Genomic DNA, 19,774 nt, shown 5'->3' with positions numbered 1-19,774 from the left:
ACTTGCATAGACGGCATATTATAAGTTTACCAAGAATGCCCTCTTGACTAATGTATATGCACACCAAATCAGGGCAGTTGTCCTGCAACAGAAAACCTTTTTTGTGTAGATTACTACTACTATTATAATTTAAATATATATCCCACGCTTCGTCTCAATGGAGCTCAGGGCAGTAGACATAATAGAAGTTAAAATAATGCAACTATATATATATACACTGTGTATACATACATACACACACACACACACACACACAAGCAGTCACATCCCTTGTAGCAAATAATTATCTAGATTACCAGAAAACGTATTTTTCAGCCATCAAATGCCTAGGTAAACAAGAAAGTTCTAAAACTCCCCTGAACAACAATATTGTGGAGACAGAATCACATCAAAGGGGAAGGCATTTCAACAAATGGGGAACCACCACCAAGAAGGCCCCATCACATATCAACGCTAGGCAGCCAGCACTACCAGGTCCTCCATTAACAATCATAGTATCGTAGTTTCATTGCTGAGCAGCTATGTGCAGAGCTCAGTGGAGTAGGAGGCCAGCCAACCAGAATAGTCTCTGAGGTATACTTACCTGGACATAGAGTCAGCATCCAATGTCAGGTTCAGTCCTAGGGTCAAGCGAACAGCAATCCATGTGTCAGCAGTCCAGGGGTCAGAGAAACCAATGATCATAGGGTCAAGGGTCAAGGGTCAAGACAAGCAGGAAGCAGCAAGATAGGGCAAAGAACTACAAGAGTTGTTATCAGCATCTGACTGCTGCTGGAAGCTGTGCTTAGGAAGGCTGAAGCCAGTTGGTTCTCATCAGAACCTTCTCCTCTGTGTTCTTGAAGGCTGATCAGCTTCAGGTGGAGTCAACCTTCCACACCTTCAGGCAGCTGTTCAGCAGGTGAAGCTGACTCCTGGCCTATCATGACACATAGGGCTCGATATGGTTGATATTGGGGAATATGTAGGAAGCCTTCTTTGCAGGTGTTAAGAGTCTGGACAAGACTTGCTTTAAAGAGTTATGCTCAGGATTAAGCTTGTTTGTTGAGTATAAATTGTATTTACACATAGTCATCCAGCAGCCCGTGCAAGTGACCAAAGCCCACATCCATCTTGGCTGAACGACTTGATTCATTGTGGGACAAGGTTCAGCTGTTTGTGATAATTTTACAGGGGCCCCTTCTCCTTCTGTCATAGCCCCGGGACTGGAAAAGCCAGAGGTACTGACATTCTTCTTCATTTACAGGTGTCAAAATCACCAGGAGTCTGGTCATGGGGAGAAATCCCATGGCAGCAAAATGGGGAAGAAGGAGGAGATATTGTTTGACAGGAGAAAGAAGGGGAATTTCCTACCTAAGCTGGGGTATTTTTCTTACACAGCATTTCCCTTAATAATAAAAAAGCACCTCCTTTTTCAGTTCTCAGTTTAGCAACCTGCTAGAAGTGAAACACAAGCACAGATGAGTCACGCCAAAGGGGAAGCATCTGTTATGACCCTCATTCCTTAATGCCCCTATGCGTTGGCTTAACCCCAGGCTTTCTAGAAAACGTAATAAATTGCTTTCATGAGAACAGGGTGTTTTTGTTGTTTACCCTGCTGGTGTAGGCGCCCATAGGAACTGGGTTTTACAGTAGCAAAGGTTAGATATTGATACTGGGTTTTCAGATGGGAGCTGATGGGCTCAGTCCCAAAGCATCCTTCTCTAATGACAGAATGATTCCTCATCTTATGATCATCTATTAAAAGCCATTCTAGTGGCTCTCTGAGGTAGCTGTGAGCTCTGCCCCTGATGAAATAGGGGCAGGTCACCAAGCAGTTACGTGGATTGCAGCTGTTACACAGCCCATAGTGTATGAATAGCCCATAGTACAAGAATAGCCAACATGGACCCCTCTAATGATTATGGAAAACAACTCCCATCAGCCCCAGCCACCATGGCCAATGATCAGGAATGGTGTGAATTAAAGTCTAAAACATCTGAAGGGCACCATGTTTGTTATTCCTGCCATAGTTTCTTAGAAAGGTTACCCCACTTGAAGGGAGACTAATATTGTATATATACTTGTAAGAACCTTGTGGCTTCAGAAGATAGATCTTTAAGGGGGGAAATGCACATTGGTAATAATGGAATAGTGTTACGGGTTTCATTAAAGCACTGGCTAAATCAGGGGTGGAGAACCTACTGCCCTCCAAATGTTGCCCTCCCAACTCCATCATCCCTTATCATTAGCCATACTAGCTGGGGCTGATGAGAGCTGGGGTCCAGCAGCACCCAGAAGGCTACACGTTCCCCACCCCTGGGCTGAAGAGTAAAAGACCAGGGTGTGGCTCCCAGAGAACTTTAGCAAATGATCAGGCTGCACTTGACACTTAACTAGACACAACAAATATTAGGCGAATGTTGTTGCCCAGTGTTGGAGCTGTACGGTCCCAGATGCAAACCTTGGCATTTCCAGTTAATAGGATCTCGGATAAGAGGGCCGAGAGACACTTTTTTCTGTGAGACCTACTGGGCTGGGTGTATCCTTGATCTGACTCTGTGTAGAAAAAGCTCTTTACAGTATATATCCTACATAAAATATATAGGAAAGGAAATTTAGGAAAGCCATAGGCTCATACTTCTGAGGAAACCTGGATTTCTCTATGTGAAAGGAGAAGATGGTAAATGGTGGCCCTGTTGCCATCTTAAATGTATTCCCTTCCTTGCTAAGGCAACCAGCAAAGGCTGCCTAAAATTGAATCAGAAGAGTGATTTCCCCTTGGCTTTCCTCCCTCTGTTTCACATATTACTCCAGGGACTGTTGATATATGATAAGGGGGGAATCTTTAACAACAGTCAAATTCACTGTAATTTTCCCAGCTCTGTCCCCAACAGTATTTTTGTGAGAAAGAGAAGCCTTTAAGCATCTGCAACAATGACATCTACGGACAGCTTCATGAGAAGGAAGAGTCTGGGGGTAAGTTTCCTGACATTCCTCAGGCATCCTGTGTGTCAGGGCTCACTCAGGCTGATATCCACATAAGACTTCCCTGGGCTACCATACAGGAAATGGGAAAAGCAAAAGAACAAGGAAAGGAAAAGAAGTGGGGAAGGGAGGTACTTTCTTTTAGAGGGCTTTGCCCAACATTCTTCTTTATAAACTATGACCAAAGCCACACATGCCACTTAAAAAGCACGTTTGAGCCTGTGTCCTGTGAAAGACAGATAGGAGTTCCCAAACTGTGGTCCACAAGCTTCATTCAGGTGGTCCATGGCATGTCTGTGGATTTCTGATTGAATGTTCCTCATTGATTTTTATTGTATTTTATTGCATTACAATTTGAATTCTATGGAAGTACAATTGCTACAACAGGCAGAACTACCATTAATTGGTCTGCCAAGACCTTCTGCAGTTTTCAAGTGGTCTATGGAGAAAGAGAAAATTCCGCTCCACTGACCTAGGGGAAGATGGTTTTATAACCATATTTCAATCTTTTTGCATTTTGTGTCACTTGTGAGCACATGCTTTCTGTCTCAAGCTCATTCTTAGTCCTCCACTACCACCACTGTCCCTATTTGGATAGAGTACTTTTTCACTTTTTAACTTCTCCTCCCACTACGGAAGTGCTGAGCCATGAGCAGGGGAGCAAGTTCAGGTTTTTCCTTAAGTGCAGGAGGCTGATCAGTTATGAAGGACATGAGCCAAAGGGGTCACAAAGCATCATTTTATTTTTTAATCTCCTTGCTTTCTGCATTCAAATGTATTTGTACAGGGAGTGAGTATCTTTCTCAAGTTCTGACTCTTCTTCCCAATGCCTTGTAATGCACTGGGATCTCTCATATATTTTTATGAACTGTAAATGCAGCACACACATCAACAAAAACGACTGAAGCTATCGCACACCCTGGGTGGTGGGTTTTCTTTCCCAATGATATTACACTCATGCTGCTCCAATAAAAGAAAATACATCTGAGATGTATGCTTATTCTTCACACACACACACACACACACACCTTTCCCTCCAAAGAGCTCAAGGTAGAGTACATGGTTCTTTTCCTCCTTGTTTTATTCTCACAACAACCTTGTGAGATAGGTTAGTCTGGGAGTCTGTGACTAGTACAAAGTTACTCAGTGAGCCCTGGGGATTGGAACCCTGGTCTCCCAGGGTCTAATCTAACATTCTAACTACTGTACCACACTGGGGACTCAATTTGTTGTATTACCATGTCCATGAAACTGGAAACCTATCCTTTAGCTGTCTCACCTTTCTAAGGTGTTTTGTTTAAAAAGCCATACACTGGAATGAACAGTAGAGTTTTGATTTTTTCATAAGAGCATGGGAACAGCCCTGCTGGATCAGACCAAAGGTCTGTCTAATCTAGCCTATTGTTCTCATCAACTAGTGGCCAACCAAACACATATGGAAACCCCCCCACACACACACACAGGATGCCTGAGGAATGTCAGGAAATTTACCCCCAGACTCTTTCTTCTCATGAAGCTGTCCATAGATGTCATTGTTGCAGATGCTTAAAGATGCAGGCCAGCACCAGGAATAGGCAGGCCAGTGAGGGAATATGTTTCCCTGTACTAATTGGAAAGGTGCATGGTGACTTTTCAGTTGAGGAAGGCAGAACTTGTGAATGGTGGTAATCCATATCAAGAGAAGTGGGAGAAGACTGCCAAGGGATAATCAAAGGATTTTAAAATACACAGGTGCCTTCCACCTAACATGGTCATCCTGGTCTCCTAACTCCAGTTGTTGTTGTTGTTGTTGTTTAGTCATTTAGTCGTGTCCGACTGTTCGTGGCCCCATGGACCAGAGCACACCAGGCACTCCTGCCTTCCACTGCCTCCCGCAGTTTGGTCAAACTCATGCTGGTAGCTTCGAGAACACTATCCAACCATCTCGTCCTCTGTCGTCGCCTTCTCCTTGTGCCCTCCATCTTCCCCAACATCAGGTTCTTTTCTAGGGAGTCTTCTCTTCTCATGAGGTGGCCAAAGTATTGGAGCCTCAGCTTCAGGATCTATCCTTCCAGTGAGCATTCAGGGCTGATTTGCCCTAAAGACTAGTTGAGATCAGTGCATGACAAAGCAGCAGTTGCCCGTATGGTTTGCATGAAATCAAAATGGTACATTCTTTACAAGCCTGGATGAAGCAATGTGTAAACAACACGTACGTAATAAAACCATCCTCGAGTCATTGCTAAACTGTGTACTACAGTGATTAAGAGAGTTTGCTTCTTCCCTTTTCACATAAAATGTTTCACTCTACATAGGACTTTATGTGAGCTTACTCCCGTTTTCAAAAGGATACTTTCTAATAATAATAATGTAGTTTCTGTCAAGAAAGGCATACCACCACACATCTACCCTACTCCTGGAGCAAAGAAAACTGTGCTGCCTCTGGAACCTGCCCTGCTAAAATGGCAGCATCCCAAGGTGTCTTGTGTGGGATGAGATGTGCTAAAACCAGCCCTCCCCAAAATCTATGCTAAGCCCTTTGCACATGCCTAGATGTCATCTGTCCATTTAACAGCTGTGTGACAGACAGAAATTCAACAGGGGCTGTTTTTCATCCGTTTGCATCCCCACTTTTAGCCATTTTAATAACTGCGGCCTGCACTGGGCAGCTTAAGGGCCTGCCCACTGCAACTTGAGCAGCGAGCAACCTCTGCTCCCCGCAGCTACCACCATCATCACCGCCACCATCACACTTCCTTCCCTCTCTTAGTAAGTCGACGGAAGCAAGTGATGATTGAGTGAGTGTGAGTGTGAGGAGGGCTTTCTGATGACTAGAGAATTTCTGAGGCGTTCTTCAACTTCCTTTGCTTCAAGAAGTCTGACTAACGCTTTACTGAGCATCGCCTCTGCGTTCCCTCTTCCTGGGGGAGGGAATCTCCTCTCTCTCTCTCTCTCTTTCTCTCTCTCCACGAGCGGGCACGGCTTAGCAAGAAGAGGCGTGCCAGCTTGGGAACGTTTCTGTGACGTCAGTCGCCTTATATGGACAGCGCCGCGCGGCTCCGGCGTTTCATTCAGATAAATTGCCTCTTCTTGTAAGCGGAATCCCCTGACCGGAGTTACGCGAAGGGAAATGCAAAGGCTGGGAGGGGCGCGCCGCAGCCAGGAGGGGCATTAAAAGGAAGCGGGTTGGCAGCCCCTCCGGCTCCGTTTTAAAAGCAAAAAAAGGCGGGGTGCCTGTTTCCAGACCCGCTTAGTTTAATCGCTGCCTGGCTGCGCTACTTTCCCGAGCCTCCCCGAGGGAAGGGAACTATAGGGGGCAGAAGGCGACGATGAAGGTAACCGCTCTTGACTCCCGGCAGCTCAAGCAGCTCCTGCGGAAGGAGCCCGCCGGCTGCCTGGTCTTGGATTGCAGACCGTACCTCTCCTACTCGGCCTCCTGCCTCCGCGGATCGCTCAACGTGAACCTCAACTCGGTGGTGATCCGCCGCGCCCACGGGCGGCCCGTGCCCTTGCACTTCGTGGTGCCCGACGAAGCGGCCCGGGGGCGGCTGCTCCTGCCTGGGGCTTGCCCGGAGGAGGAAGAGGAGGAAAGGGAAGGGGACGCTGCGGTGCCTTCCCGGCGGCTGCTGACGGCCGTGGTCGTCCTGGATCAAAACACCCGGCACTGGCGGAAGCTGAAGAAGGAGAGCACGGCGCAGATCGTGCTGAACACGCTGCTGGCCAGCCTGCCGGAGACCGGAGCGAGGGTCTGCTTCCTGCGAGGTGAGGGGCGGCCCGAGGGGGAGAGGCGAGGACGGGGAGCCGCGGGGGCTTTGGAGGGTTGCTTTAGTGGCGGAGTTTGGCGGGAGCCTCTCCTCCCGGCCAAAGAGTTCTGCGAGTCATTTCCCTCGCCTGCACGACGGCTAAGGAGCCGGACCCCCCTGCCTGCCCTAGAAGGCGAGATCTCGGGGTAGGAAAGAGGAGCGATCGGGAAGCCAACGAGGTGTAGCCGCCTTCTGTTGCTCTGCCTCCTCGCGCTTTTGGTTAGGACGTCCGCCGACCGAAGTCTGGTCCTGCTAGGCTCGCCTCGCCTGTTTCCTTAACTTAATTTAACGCGAATGCAATAATAGTTTCACGCGAATCAGCCCGTCCCCTCAGCATCCGATGCCAGGAACCTGGAGACCCCCACCCGCATTAGTGTTTGAGGAGGAGGCGCTGATGTTGGATAAGGAATGCCGGGCTGCAAAGCTTTTGCAGATCTCGAGGGAGGCAGTGGGTTCCTCGCCAAAAGCAACGTGTGTCTTGGAGAGTGCGAATGCACTCGCACGGCGTAGGGAATCATGACTAGAGGCTTGCTGCTGCTGGGTGGATATAGACAGAGAATGGTTTGTATTTCCCCCTTTCCATAGTCTCCCCAAAGTTTTCCCCATCAACGGACAAGAGATAAATCGGATGGTGGTGAAAATAAAACAACTTAAAATTGAATAGGTGCATTGAAATGATGTTCAGTTGCCTAGTGAAGGGAAACTTGCGTGACTAATTACGGTCAGTATCCGTACTGGGTTAAAACATCAAACATTCATCTAAAGAGAAATGTGGGATTGGGGGGATTCAGAGTTGTAGAATAAATTAAGCCCTGTGGACACGGGCAAGTATCCCAAACTCCAAAATGCTGGACACTATTAAAATGTTCCTGGCCTGCTCAGTAATACTATAATCTTTGAGTAAATTTATCGGAAATGCTGTATACTAATACATGGGATGGGTTGGAGGTAGAAACCAAGGTTTAGAATACATAATAATGCCCCTGCTCTTTTAATAAAAAGGAGTTCAGCAGTGTAAAAACTCAGCAGTGCCCTCTAAAGGGCAGTTTCCTGTAAATTACGAAATTAAAAAGAAATATAGATGCCGATGCGCACTCTTCCAGTGTCTCCCAAGACAGGCAGATGCCAACGGTCATAGATGCCAACCTCTTTTCCACCTAAATTGTAAGAGTGGGAAAAGTAAACAATTGCCCCTTTGTATGTAGCAGAATAGGACCGAGAGTTAATATGGGAGCTGGTCCTGTTAAAGGTGCTGCATGTTTTTATGCAAACTGCCTGCAGGTTCGATTCTCCTTGTGTGAAAGTGGCAAAGTCCATTTTCATCACTGAGCATGAAGCAAACTTTCTGCGTACAGTGTGTGCCTAATTCAAGTGGACTTTACATTTGCCCTTACCCCTATATATAAAGAACGTAGATGTACAGAAAGATTGTGGAAGTCTTGTGGCCCCTATCTATGGAGCTAAGTGGGTGTTGGAGTGGGGTGGAGGAATGTGGTAGTGGTACCGCTTTCTTTCAAAGAGTGACCTTTGCACCACAAACTTCATGAGGTAAAGCTGCTAATATGTTCCCTTCCAAAGCTCCTTATTGCCACCCTGAAGCTTGGCTGCAGCTCTCTTCACCCTCCTCCCCTACATATTGCAAGATAAGAAACCTTTTTTTATTGTAAGACAGTGTTCACAACTTGGTTCAGCTTTGGGTTATTCAGTGGCTTTGCCTACAGACAGCACTTTAGCACAATATTCAATTCTTCTGGACGCCAATCATATCAAAGTCCCGTCCCCCACAAAGACTTCCTGCCATCCAGTCCTTAGGCATGCTGGTATGGCAAATTCTGTGCGGCTATTTGCTTTGAATTCTTCCAATCCACATTTAAAGAGTTCGCTATCTTTTATTCTAGGCCATCTATGTAGACCCCATACCTTTAAAGCATATTTCCCCCCTCAAAGAATTATGGGCACAGTAGCTGGTTAAAAGGGTTGCTGGGAACTACAGTGCCCAGAATTCTGAAGTCAAGAATATGCATTGAATATACTTTAAAGGCATGGCATGTAAGCAGCCAAAATTGCCTGCCTATAGCAAGTGATTTTATAAAACGAAAATGAAGAGCATTTAGGAGCGTGGTGCCACAGTAGGAAACTATCTTTTTAAAAAGCGAGCCTGTAGTCTGAATGCAATCTTAAGTTGCACATCCTTAAATAGAACGCTCTGTTGTTGCCACAGGTTTCCATCTTCCAGAAGCTGGCTAAATTGGCGAATTCTGTGTGAGTCACAAGCTCTTGAGACTCTTGCTATATTTTTAGTTCCGTTTGAATGTTCACTATGAAGTAACAGAAGAGTCCCGGGGTTTATCCCAAGGGTTTTGTCTGAACTGTGACATGAGAGAGAGAATTCACGGTTGAATGGAACGAAGTTTTCCAATTGGGGTTGGACTTAGGCAGTCCTAGTGAGATAAAGGTGTGAGTCAGAACTCTTGTCAGCCGCCATAAACGCAGCCTCGCTCTTCAGGGAATTGTTTTTACTGCGGAATGACACAATCCTTTTCAGCACCCCCCCTTTTTATATAAACTTCCAGCCCTCGTTAATTCATTGCATTTCATATGTGGCAATGTTTAAATTTGTGATAGGCTTTATCGTTTAAATTGGCAGGGGGCATCCTCAAAGGGTCTAGTGTGGGCTCTTTCCCCCACCTATAAAATAAAGCAGTCATTTTTCATGAGAGAGGCTGCAGCTGTAAATGTCAATAAAAATAATGCTGGATTCTTCTGCCACTTTGTTATGCATAGGATTTTAATCATTGGTGGTGAAAATGAAGCCTACCCCTCTCACAAGATGAGTAATGTAGCATTAGCAGAAATAATAGCAACAGAGTTCAGCCAGTGGGGGAGCAGAAGTGTGTGCCTGTGTTTGTGAGAGAGAAAGAGCTGGAGGACTTGAAAAGGTGACTCACTTTAAGAACTGCCTGCAAATCTCCTGATCCCCAAAGGCTCCTGGTTTTCTATTAGCCTCCTGAGCAAAGGCACCAGCCACCCAAGAGAAATCCGTTTGGCTGGTTCCCTTGGTTTGTGAATCCATGGGCATAGAATTGAGGAAAGATCACCATATAAAATCCCTAGTAATAAACTGTCAGGAGGCATAGGAATTAAATATCAGTATATTTCAGAAAAAGGTCGAGGAGAAAAGCTGGTTCCTATAAATAACAGTTTTCACGGCCTTCTTGAAAACCCATACAGAGAGGTGACCAAAGTACTCTGAAATGAGCTGTTGTTCCAGAATAGTAGTGTCTTCTCCCATTCTGCTGAGTGATAAGGAGATTTTTTTTCATTCAGCAAATATGTGATAGATCAATGTAATCTTTTTTTAAAACAATATTCAGAACTTTAGTTGATAAGGGGATACATTCCCTGTTAATGTTTTTTTTAAGGCTCAGCTAGTAGCTTTTAACAAGGGTAAACTGGAATTTTAAATGCAGGATAATTAAGCTTCTGTGTTCTGGCTGGATTAAATGAATCTGTAAAAGAGGCTCCATGGAATCTACGGAAGCCCACACTTCCACTGATTTTGGACTGGTTCCTTAGTTCTGTATTTCCTCACTGTCAATATCCTGCTAAGAATGTTTCAGCACGCAGCTACTCAAGGACATAGATTACAGGGGTCAGCAAACTTTCAGCAGGGGGCTGGTCCACTGTCCCTCAGACCTTGTGGGGGCCAGACTATATTTGGGGGGGGAATGAAAGAATTCCTATGCCCCACAAATAACCCAGAGATGCATTTTAAATAAAATGACATATTCTACTCATATAAAAACACATTGATTCCGATTTAGAAGGTGATTGGGCCGGATCCATCCCCTGGGCCTTCGTTTGCCTACCCATGGCATAGAATATGTAGCAGAATAGAAATCTTAAAGAGAGAAGGGTTTAAAATGCAGGCTTGTAAGATCCTAGGTGTGATTCCTTAGGTAGAGTTTCAGAACGTCAATTTATCCATTGCTGCAATTTATCTTTGAGAAGATGTAGCAGTGCAGTACAGCACTTTCCATGACAGTTATTCACTGAAACAAGTTACGGGTTTTGTTTCCCAAGTAAACATATCCTTTCAGAGACCTGAACAAAAGACATAGAAATCCACGAATATAACTTGTGTTTGAAAGCACAGGTTTGCTCAAGATGTAGCTGATTTGCATGCTTCACAATTTCATCCAAGGTCTGAGCTTAACAGATACGCTCATTTTCACTAATTGTGCAGAGAACTTAACTAATTTATATCAGGTTTTTTAAAAAAAAGCACTCATCTGGGGCTGTTTTGTTGTCTGATCCCATCATAGGATTTAATTAAGTTTTATGGCTCTTAATGGATCCATTTCATTTACCATAACACAACGGAATGGAAGTTATTAATCAGTACAGAACAGCCTCTCGGAACTTGCCCTTCCTCAAATGGATGCAAATATGAAGCTGTATGATAATAAATGTCTCAGAAGTAAATGAAGAATTGTTGGTGTTAGTCTTAATCTTTGAAACAGAGTCAGCTGATTTCTGCTTGCAAAGAATCACAATCTCTATCACTAACCTTTAACTGCCATACTGTTTTTCTTTTGATTGTGGCTATTTAGCTACAGTGTTAGAAAATGGGATAGAAAAGCTAGGAGCCAAATGGCTCCTGGGATCTGGGTTGTGGGCGCAGAAACAGAATGTCTAGTCGCCATGGGTGGGGGTGTAAGTCAGCAACACTTTTTAGTTATTATTTTGATGAGCGTGAATTAATACGCAATTGACATAAGTGACACATTGTTAATATCACATTTTTAGCAGAAATTGTTAATACAGTAGATGTTTAATTTGGTATTTATAATAAAAATATTGGTACCACACCCCGGTTTTCAAAACGCTGTATCTTTATTGTTAAACTCCTTAACATATATTGTGAGGCTTCAAAGCACATACATTTCAGTAATCCTTGAGGGTCAGCCAAGTGCAAAAAATGGCACCCAGACTTTTGGAGATGCAAATGGAGAATCTTCAGGCACAAAGCGCCTGGTGCCCTCCTAATTTTGAACCCTGTTTAGCTGTGATAGGAAAAACTTCCCCACTTATTCATAAAATGTTCATCATGCAGTGAGAACTATCACAGCCTGAAATTAATTGACGATCAGGAACAATTAAACTATCCCCCCCACACACACTTCTGAACCCTATTAATTGACATTTCTTTGTTTGCTTCTTTCTCCTCAGGAGGCTACGAGACCTTTTATTTGCAGTATCCTGAGTTTTGCATAGATGTAAAACCCATATCCCAAGAGAGACCTGAAACGGAGAGAAGCACCAGCAGCCTCTACGAGAAGCCGTGCATCCACCACAAACCAGCATACGATCAGGTGTGTTGAGGGGAAGATATGACTAATCCCACCCACGCTCTGGCTCCTCAGGGGCTCTTCCTGTCATCATCCTGTTCGTAGCTGACTAGTTCACTCTTTTATTCATGTCTGGCAATGTGACAAAAGGACTCGGCGTGCATGTTTGTCATGTTTCAAATAAGAAGTCTGAGTGTGATGCACTTTTGAAGACAAGTGGCCTTAAAACGAAGAGAGATAGATGCCGTCAAAGCCACCTATTTCCCCCCCCCCCTCTTCTTCCCTAATATGTAAAGAGTTTGTAACTCTTAAGAACTGTATAGTGACATCTTTCTGTTCACACCTTTCCTTCAAGGAGCTATACATGCTTCACTCCCTCACAACAGTCTTGTAAGGTAGTTTAGCCTGAGAGACTGCATATGGCCAAGGGTTTACCCAGCAACCTTTCAAGCTGAGTGGGGATTTATCACCTTACCTCTCCCTCCCATTGCAAGCCAGCTCTTCTATTTATTGGAAGTATATATACACACACATACACAATGTGCTCCCTTAGTATTCCCTCCCACCACCTGCACCTGTTGCTGGGGCCTGTTCTTCCCCTTCTCATCTCTAAATGGTAAAATATTTTCTTCAGAAAGACTAGGAATTGAAAATATTTCTACCTAAGTATTTATATTCTGCAGAACTTAATAGTGGTATTTACATTTCTATCCCACATTTATTCCTAGGAACTCCTATAACAGTTTTTCTCCCCATTTTATTCCCACACCATCCCTTTGGGGTTGTTTAGCTGAGAGTGGCAGACACATGGTCACCTCCAGTCAGCTTCAAGGCTGAGTGGATTTGAACCCAGGACTTCCCAGTCCTAGCCTTGACATGTGCAACCACTCGCCCACATGGGATCTGTTACGCATGGCATACTTTGTATTCCCACAGGTGATATATTAAAAAGAGGTTTTCCGACACCTTATGAAATATGAATGGTGCCTTGGCTTGGTTTTCTGGGCACTAAATATAATGCTGTGACGTTTTCTAGCATGTAGCTTCTTTTCTTGTTTATCGCCTTCTATTCAGAAAGGGGGAGAAGACTTGAGTGGCTGAGAGCAGCAGGGGAGAGTGTTGTGTTTCTGACGTGGCAGGGCTGAGGGCCCCATGCTGATTCTGCTTTGGGGAGGCTAAGACAGCTTGAAGTCTGAGGAGGCACATGCCAGCTGCCATCCTGCAATTATTAATTAGGCACGCATGAAAAGAGTGTCATGCTAAGCCCAGTAATGTGTTCATGTTTTTCTTTCAAACTGAACTTTAAAACAAATGCTTCTGGTTAAAGTACATCATGCCTACCAGGCTCCGTCAAGAGACACTGAACAGGCTTTGTGTCTACATTTTTAGTATGATTCTGTGGAAAAAAACTTGCCCCTGCATTTACATGGTGACAGAAGGGACAAGTAAAAATCCTTTTGGTGTGTGCTTCATAGGGGGAGGGAGGCATAAGGAAACCCACGAGTGAAATTGCTCATGATACCACACATGGCAAATGTGAATGAGAAAAACCAAATCCGGTGATTTTTCGTAAGGAGTCTTCTGTTACAGTGGTTTGCTGGTGAGCTACTATGTTAGCCTATATGGGTGGATAAGTGGTTGACCAGGACCTCCCTATCAGAGTTTTGCATTGCTCACAACCCACAGGTCTTAAGGGGCAGTCCCTGCCAGTACGGAAGTAGCAGGACTGGCAAAGCTCTCATTGTGCCAAGACCACAACAGTAATTCTACCCCCGCAGCAGGAACTGCACCTCTTGCAAAGTACTTCCTGTCTGGGTGCTACAGCTCTGATCTCAGTGATGTCTGGAAAACACCCTAAAATTGTCCAAAGCTCAGCCCCTGCTGTCTGTGTTCTACTGCGTCTCTGTGTGTGTGGAAGAAAAAACGGCAAACGAGAGCCTATAATTATATGCGGTTCTTTGCCTTCCAGGGTGGCCCAGTGGAGATCCTTCCTTTCCTGTATCTTGGCAGTGCCTACCATGCTTCCAAGTGCGAGTCCCTAGCCAATCTGAACATTACAGCACTCCTGAACGTCTCCAGGAAGAGCTCCGAGCCCTTTACGGATCAATACTGCTATAAATGGATTCCAGTGGAGGACAATCACACAGCAGACATCAGCTCACACTTCCAGGAAGCAATAGAATTTATTGGTAGGTGTATTTCTCTATTGAAGATAATAGTGACCTCTATGGAGGCCGCCATCAGAGACCAAACCTCATGTCCCGAAATACATTTTGTTGGGGCTAAGGAAAAAGCCCTTCCAGAGCCTGTGATCAGGCTTTGCAGCTCTCTCACTTACCAGGAGGTGCATCTCCTTCCTGCCCCTTCTGTAGGGTGGTTAAAATATTTCATTACAGGGAAGCTTTGAGTGATAAGTGGCTGTAGAGCAGGGTTTCATTTTGCTACCCGCCTTGAGCTAACTGAGGAAAGGTGAGGTATAAACTACAGAAAAACTACTGTGGCATAGGCCTCTGTGGGCTAGATGCATCTCTCAGCCGGCAAACTTGCAAGCGTACTGTAAGTGAGGCTGCATAGCGGGGACAGGTGGTGAAGGTGACAAGGGAAGGAGTATTTAATGTGCATGACTGGAAAAGAGTCTGGGGTGCTGACCTCTGACCCAGGGCTATTTGAGATATGTAGAGAGGGCAGGATTACTAAATGATAGAAATGACTATGTCTGCCAGTGTGCCACAAGCAGTGTAACGCCATTCGTTGCTTAAGAAAAAGCTGCACAAAACTGTAGGCATGGTTCTACAGAGACCTTGATTTTTCTCCATTTTTTAAAAGGAGGAAAAACAGCTTTTTCCAATCTACCTGAACCGTAAATCAGGGAGTCCTTGGTTCAAATTTTGTTCCTAAAGCTAGCTACTGTCTCTGTATGGGTTTAACAAAGCTGACCTACCTTATAGTGTTGTTGTGAGAATTACTGAAAATGTTAAGTGCTTTACATTTAGTGCAAGTACTATTATTTTAATGTCTGTTAATACAGTACTGTACCCTAAGCTTGGTAGCAGGAAGCAGTTTAAGACACATTATTGCATTAACAAGCATTAAAATAATGATTATGTTAAAATATATGAAACAGTAACTCCAATATTGAAGATGAGAAGTTTGAGGATTCAAGAAATGTTAAGATAGATGGATGCTTCAATTATTACGGCATGCCTTTGAGGATGTGACCCAGAGCAGAATGCAGTAAGATGAAATGTGGGTAATATATTTCTCACGCCAGCCAAACAGGGCAAGTTCTATTTTTAATCAACGCGTTTTGCACAAGGAGCTTATTTTCAGAATTTTCCTTTTAATCTTATAACAATAATTGAATTGTGTGAGTAACTTGGGGGCCTCCCGTTGCGTAAAATGGTGGTTCTGCCTCAGCCATTTATAGCCTGACTTAAATCCAAGTGCCACTTATCAAGGGTTATAATTAGAGATGTTAGGCTACTTTATTGTGCATTTTGTGGTAGAAACCCCAGGAACCCAGGGACTTTACATCCCTGCTCAAAATGCATGCTGAGTGTCTACCAAAAAGGCCCACAAAAGGTGGGGACAGTACATTTCATGCTCTTACCCAATGGAAAAATAGGCACATCTCCTCATCAGATGGGAGGGAACATGCAGCAAGCCCACACCTTTTGCCGCAAGGTCTGTGCTACTTTCGAAAAGAACCTAACTGTGAATTCAATTCTTTTGTGGCATTGTAGTATTTGCCTTTTTACACATCTCTTGCCATAGTTCGGCTAGATGAGGGGAAGGCAAACCTCTTAACTTTATCCAAATGTGATTAATCTACCCTATAGCTATTAAGTTTTGTTATTTGAACAAATGCATTAAATGCTTCAGCCAGTGTTAGTGAATAAAGTGGAAATTTCTTCTCTGGCATTCTGACATTAATTCCATTTGTGGAACACCTTCTGTCAGCCCACTACCTCTTTTGGGCAATTGTTTGCAGAATGTTATGCTGCCATTGTGGGCATCCACTTATAGTGACAGCTAACATATTCAATGCATCATCACCACCCTCTTCTGTTCTTCTTTTTCTTTAGATTGCACCAGACGGGCAGGGGGTAAGATCTTGGTGCATTGTGAAGCTGGAATTTCCCGCTCTCCCACTATCTGTATGGCGTATCTGATGAAAATGAGAAAGTTCCGCCTGGAGGAGGCTTTTGATTACATCAAGCAACGTAGGAGTCTGATCTCACCAAACTTTGGCTTCATGGGCCAGCTGCTACAGTATGAGTCAGAAATATTGTCCTCAACTCCCAGCCCTCCTGTTGCCTCTTGCAAAAGGGATGCTGTGTCTTTCTTCACCGAAGAGCTGGCTTTGGGCAAAAGCTTCGAAGGCTCCTGTTTTGCTTTTCCTACCTCAGTTTTGAATTCCGTGCCCATTCACTCACCTGTCCACCAGCTAAATATTGCTGCGTCTTCATCCTGCTGGACCCTCCTGGGAGCAAGAGACAATACAGTCCCATGAGCCTGGTAGAGAGTATAATGAAACATTTCACCTACATGCAATACAGAGGACCTCATGAATTTCACCTGGAACTGGACACTTGAGGGGCTGTCTATACCTGGAAGGGGGAAAAGTCATTTTACATTGAGATGGAGTCTTTGTTCAGTGCATTTAAGTTTGGGGGATAGCTATGCCATTTCAGGTTGTTAACTTGTGCTGAGTCTAGCCAACTCCTGCTGTAGCTCAAATTGTCCTAGGCTTGTGCTTTGAACTAGAAAATAATTCTTCCTATTCCCAGAAGTAGATGCCCTTCGTTATGGCTGAGAACATAAGTGTATGGACACTGGCTAGATCAGGCTTGCAAAAGAAGCAATGTTTTTTAAAAAAAGAAAAGTTGTGCACTGTTTAAGGGTTTTTTAAGAATAAATTCTGGACTGTTTGTGCACCCACTACTATACTTCCAGACTACGCTGGGGTAGAGAGAACGCCGCATAAAGTCAGTCTGGTCTGATTGCTTCTCCGTTGCTGTCTCCCTCCCTCTCTTTTAATTATAGCCTTGTTTTAAAAGTGTAAGCAATAAACAGCTGTGTCAGGAAAGCAGAGCTGTAATGAAAAGCACAATTTACAAAAGAAGCAAACACTGACATTTCGGTGATGGCAGAAACTTGAATGTTTGCTTTTTCCTGTTTTGTGTGTTTTTAATATGTACTACACCATAGGCTGCAAGTGGGTTAGAAGGTAGGAGCAGAAGACTTCTTTCTTCCCACATCCAATGACCATTGCTTACTGCTGTACAACTGGGGTCAGGTTTATCCTTCCCCAGAGGCCTTGGGTGCTTGTCAGTTTCTAGTCTGGATAACAAAACGAGGTAGTCTTGCCAAGAGGAACTTGTGCACGTCCCAAGGCTGCAACATCCTAGGGGTTCCACTCTTTCTCATCCAGTTGAATCCAGCTTGTGTTTCCAGAGATGCCTTATTTCCAGGGGATGTTTCATTCTTAAAACACCATGGTCCTATCAAAACACAAGAGGTTTCCCCTGTTCCACTGGGGGCACCTGCTATGTTCTATTTCAGCCCTGAACACTATAGTAGAACCCTACCAACTCTGTAACTGGATGTAGCAACACATATTCCCAAATGGTACCAGTAGAACTGTTTGTGGCTGGCATATGGTGGCCATGTTGCACCTACCCTTTGAGTGGAGTATAGTCAAATTCAGGCTGATGGTGTGCACAGATGTACTGTTACTCGGGGGGGGAGTGAATTGCTGACCTTCCAGTTGTTGTTGGACATCTGCATTGGCATGAGCTTCAGACAGCATGGCCAAATCAGAGGTGATGAACGTTATAGTCCCGCAACATCAGGAAGGCTACACATTTTCCACACTGGCTAATCTGTTCCTGAAATCCCGTGGTTGAAAGTTCAAGTAGGGTTCTGCAATGCAGAACCTGTGTTCTACAGCTTTATTTTGGCTTGATGCAAATGGCCAAAGCACAGACTGGTTCAGCTGCAGTTCAGTAATGGCCATGTGTAGGACATAGTGCTGAGCTAACAGGCTGCAAAAAATAAATGGGTGGAGCTGCACAGGTTGTTCACAGACCATATTGTCACCCCACTCCAGACTTGGACCTCTGTTGAGAGATGACTGCCGCCTCTTCTAACAGTATGCACTCACTAAAGAGCAGCAAAGAAGGAATTTTAAAAGAGCAGGCAGTTCTACAGCAGTTGGTTATGTAAAGGAATGCTTGAAAAGTTTTAAATGCTTATTCAATGAAAATTTATTTTTCTCTTTTCGTTGCAATTAGATTTACTGCATTTTAAGATTTTAAGAAAAAGTTGGAAGGGGGCAGCTTGCAAACAATGCATCTCCCCATTGAAGTGTTATCCATTTATATATTACGTGGTCTTGTTGAACGTCATGTGGCTTGCTTTTCCCTGTATTGATTGATCTCTTCCATAACACATTTCTGGCTGTGGAATAACATCATTTCTAAGCCAACTGGGGTCCTTTTTTCCAGGGGATCTGTGTGTCTAGCTTGTATGTCTACAGGTGGCTCAATGTGCTGCTGTTGCTTTGTTCAGTCACATTTTTTTTCTAAATGTGAGAAATGGCAATAACTGCCTGGAAAACTTGTGAATGTGAATATGAGAACTTTTTTTTAAAAAAAGAAAATAAAAACGTAAAAAAATAACAGAATTTGAAAGTTTTTGTTCCGTGGATTATATGCACCAAGTCAGACAACATGTGAAAATATTATCTGCAACGTTCAAGATGCAATTCATAGAATGGAAAACTAAATGCCAACTAAAATACAGAACCCTCAAAGCTCTATAGAGATATTACTATACCTTGTGGGTGCAGGGAAGCCTGTCCTGTGTGTGCATGCAAGGGCACACACACCATTTTAAAAGCTCTACCTAATTAAAACATTCACAACCTAGTTTCAAATGCATGTAACTATCATGGCTTTTACACCAAGGACTTTGATTGCTGCTGTTCTGCAAAGACAGTACGAAACTGCTTAACTAAGCTCTCAATACCCTCAAAACTACAGCAGCTACTTTCTGAAGGAGAGTTAGTTAGGATGATCAAGCCAATAAAAAATAGGTTTCAAGGCAGTTTATTGAATGTATTTATTTATGCCTACCTATGCCCTCAAATGGAACCATGCTCTGGTGAGAGTTCTATAAAATATGGCTCACCATAGGATTTTGATGAGGTTCAAGTATTCAGTACCCATGTAAATAAGAGTGTGCTCTTTAGAAATCCCTCTGTAATGCACAGGGCTTCCACGTTGAATAAATCAAATACATGCAGGTCCCACTTTATGAACACAATGTGTTTCCTGGGAAATGTTCATTAGGCAAGTGTTTGCGTAAAGGTAAAGGGGCCCCTGACCCTTAGGTCCAGTCGTGACCGACTCTGGGGTTGCGGCGCTCATCTCGCTTTATTGGCCAAGGGAGCCGGCGTACAGCTTCCGGGTCATGTGGCCAGCATGACGAAGCCGCTTCTGGCGAACCAGAGCAGCGCACAGAAACGCCGTTTACCTTCCCACCGGAGCGGTACCTATTTATCTACTTGTACTCTGACATGCTTTCGAACTCCTAGGTTGGCAGGAGCAGGGACCGAGCAACGAGAGCTCATCCCGCCGCAGGGATTCGAACCACTGACCTTCTGATCGGCAA

At 44.3% G+C, this 19,774-nt stretch overlaps 1 protein-coding gene across 1 annotated transcript; it reads left to right on the top strand.

The window, feature by feature from the left end:
• The first annotated feature begins 5,990 nt into the window (after positions 1-5,990).
• Positions 5,991-18,780, top strand: DUSP5 (dual specificity phosphatase 5). The gene is made up of 4 exons (XM_053389245.1): positions 5,991-6,705; positions 11,979-12,121; positions 14,067-14,286; positions 16,183-18,780. The coding sequence occupies exons 1-4, from the start codon at positions 6,273-6,275 to the stop codon at positions 16,608-16,610; spliced, it is 1,224 nt and encodes a 407-aa protein (XP_053245220.1). The 5' UTR covers positions 5,991-6,272; the 3' UTR covers positions 16,611-18,780.
• Positions 18,781-19,774: the final 994 nt, after the last annotated feature.

This window comes from Podarcis raffonei, chromosome 5 (genome assembly GCF_027172205.1).
Source record: "Podarcis raffonei isolate rPodRaf1 chromosome 5, rPodRaf1.pri, whole genome shotgun sequence".
NCBI classification, from domain to species: Eukaryota; Metazoa; Chordata; class Lepidosauria; order Squamata; family Lacertidae; genus Podarcis; species Podarcis raffonei.
This window is presented reverse-complemented; position numbering and strand designations above follow the sequence as displayed.

What these genes read in the sequence shown, in the direction of transcription:
- DUSP5 (XM_053389245.1), top strand. Translation starts at nt 6,273, where the DNA reads ATGAAGGTAACCGCTCTTGACTCCCGGCAGCTCAAGCAGCTCCTGCGG. An exon ending in GAGGGTCTGCTTCCTGCGAG is followed by an intron (nt 6,706 to 11,978) that starts GTGAGGGGCGGC and finishes CTTTCTCCTCAG; the next exon opens with GAGGCTACGAGACCTTTTAT. An exon ending in GGAAGCAATAGAATTTATTG is followed by an intron (nt 14,287 to 16,182) that starts GTAGGTGTATTT and finishes CTTTTTCTTTAG; the next exon opens with ATTGCACCAGACGGGCAGGG.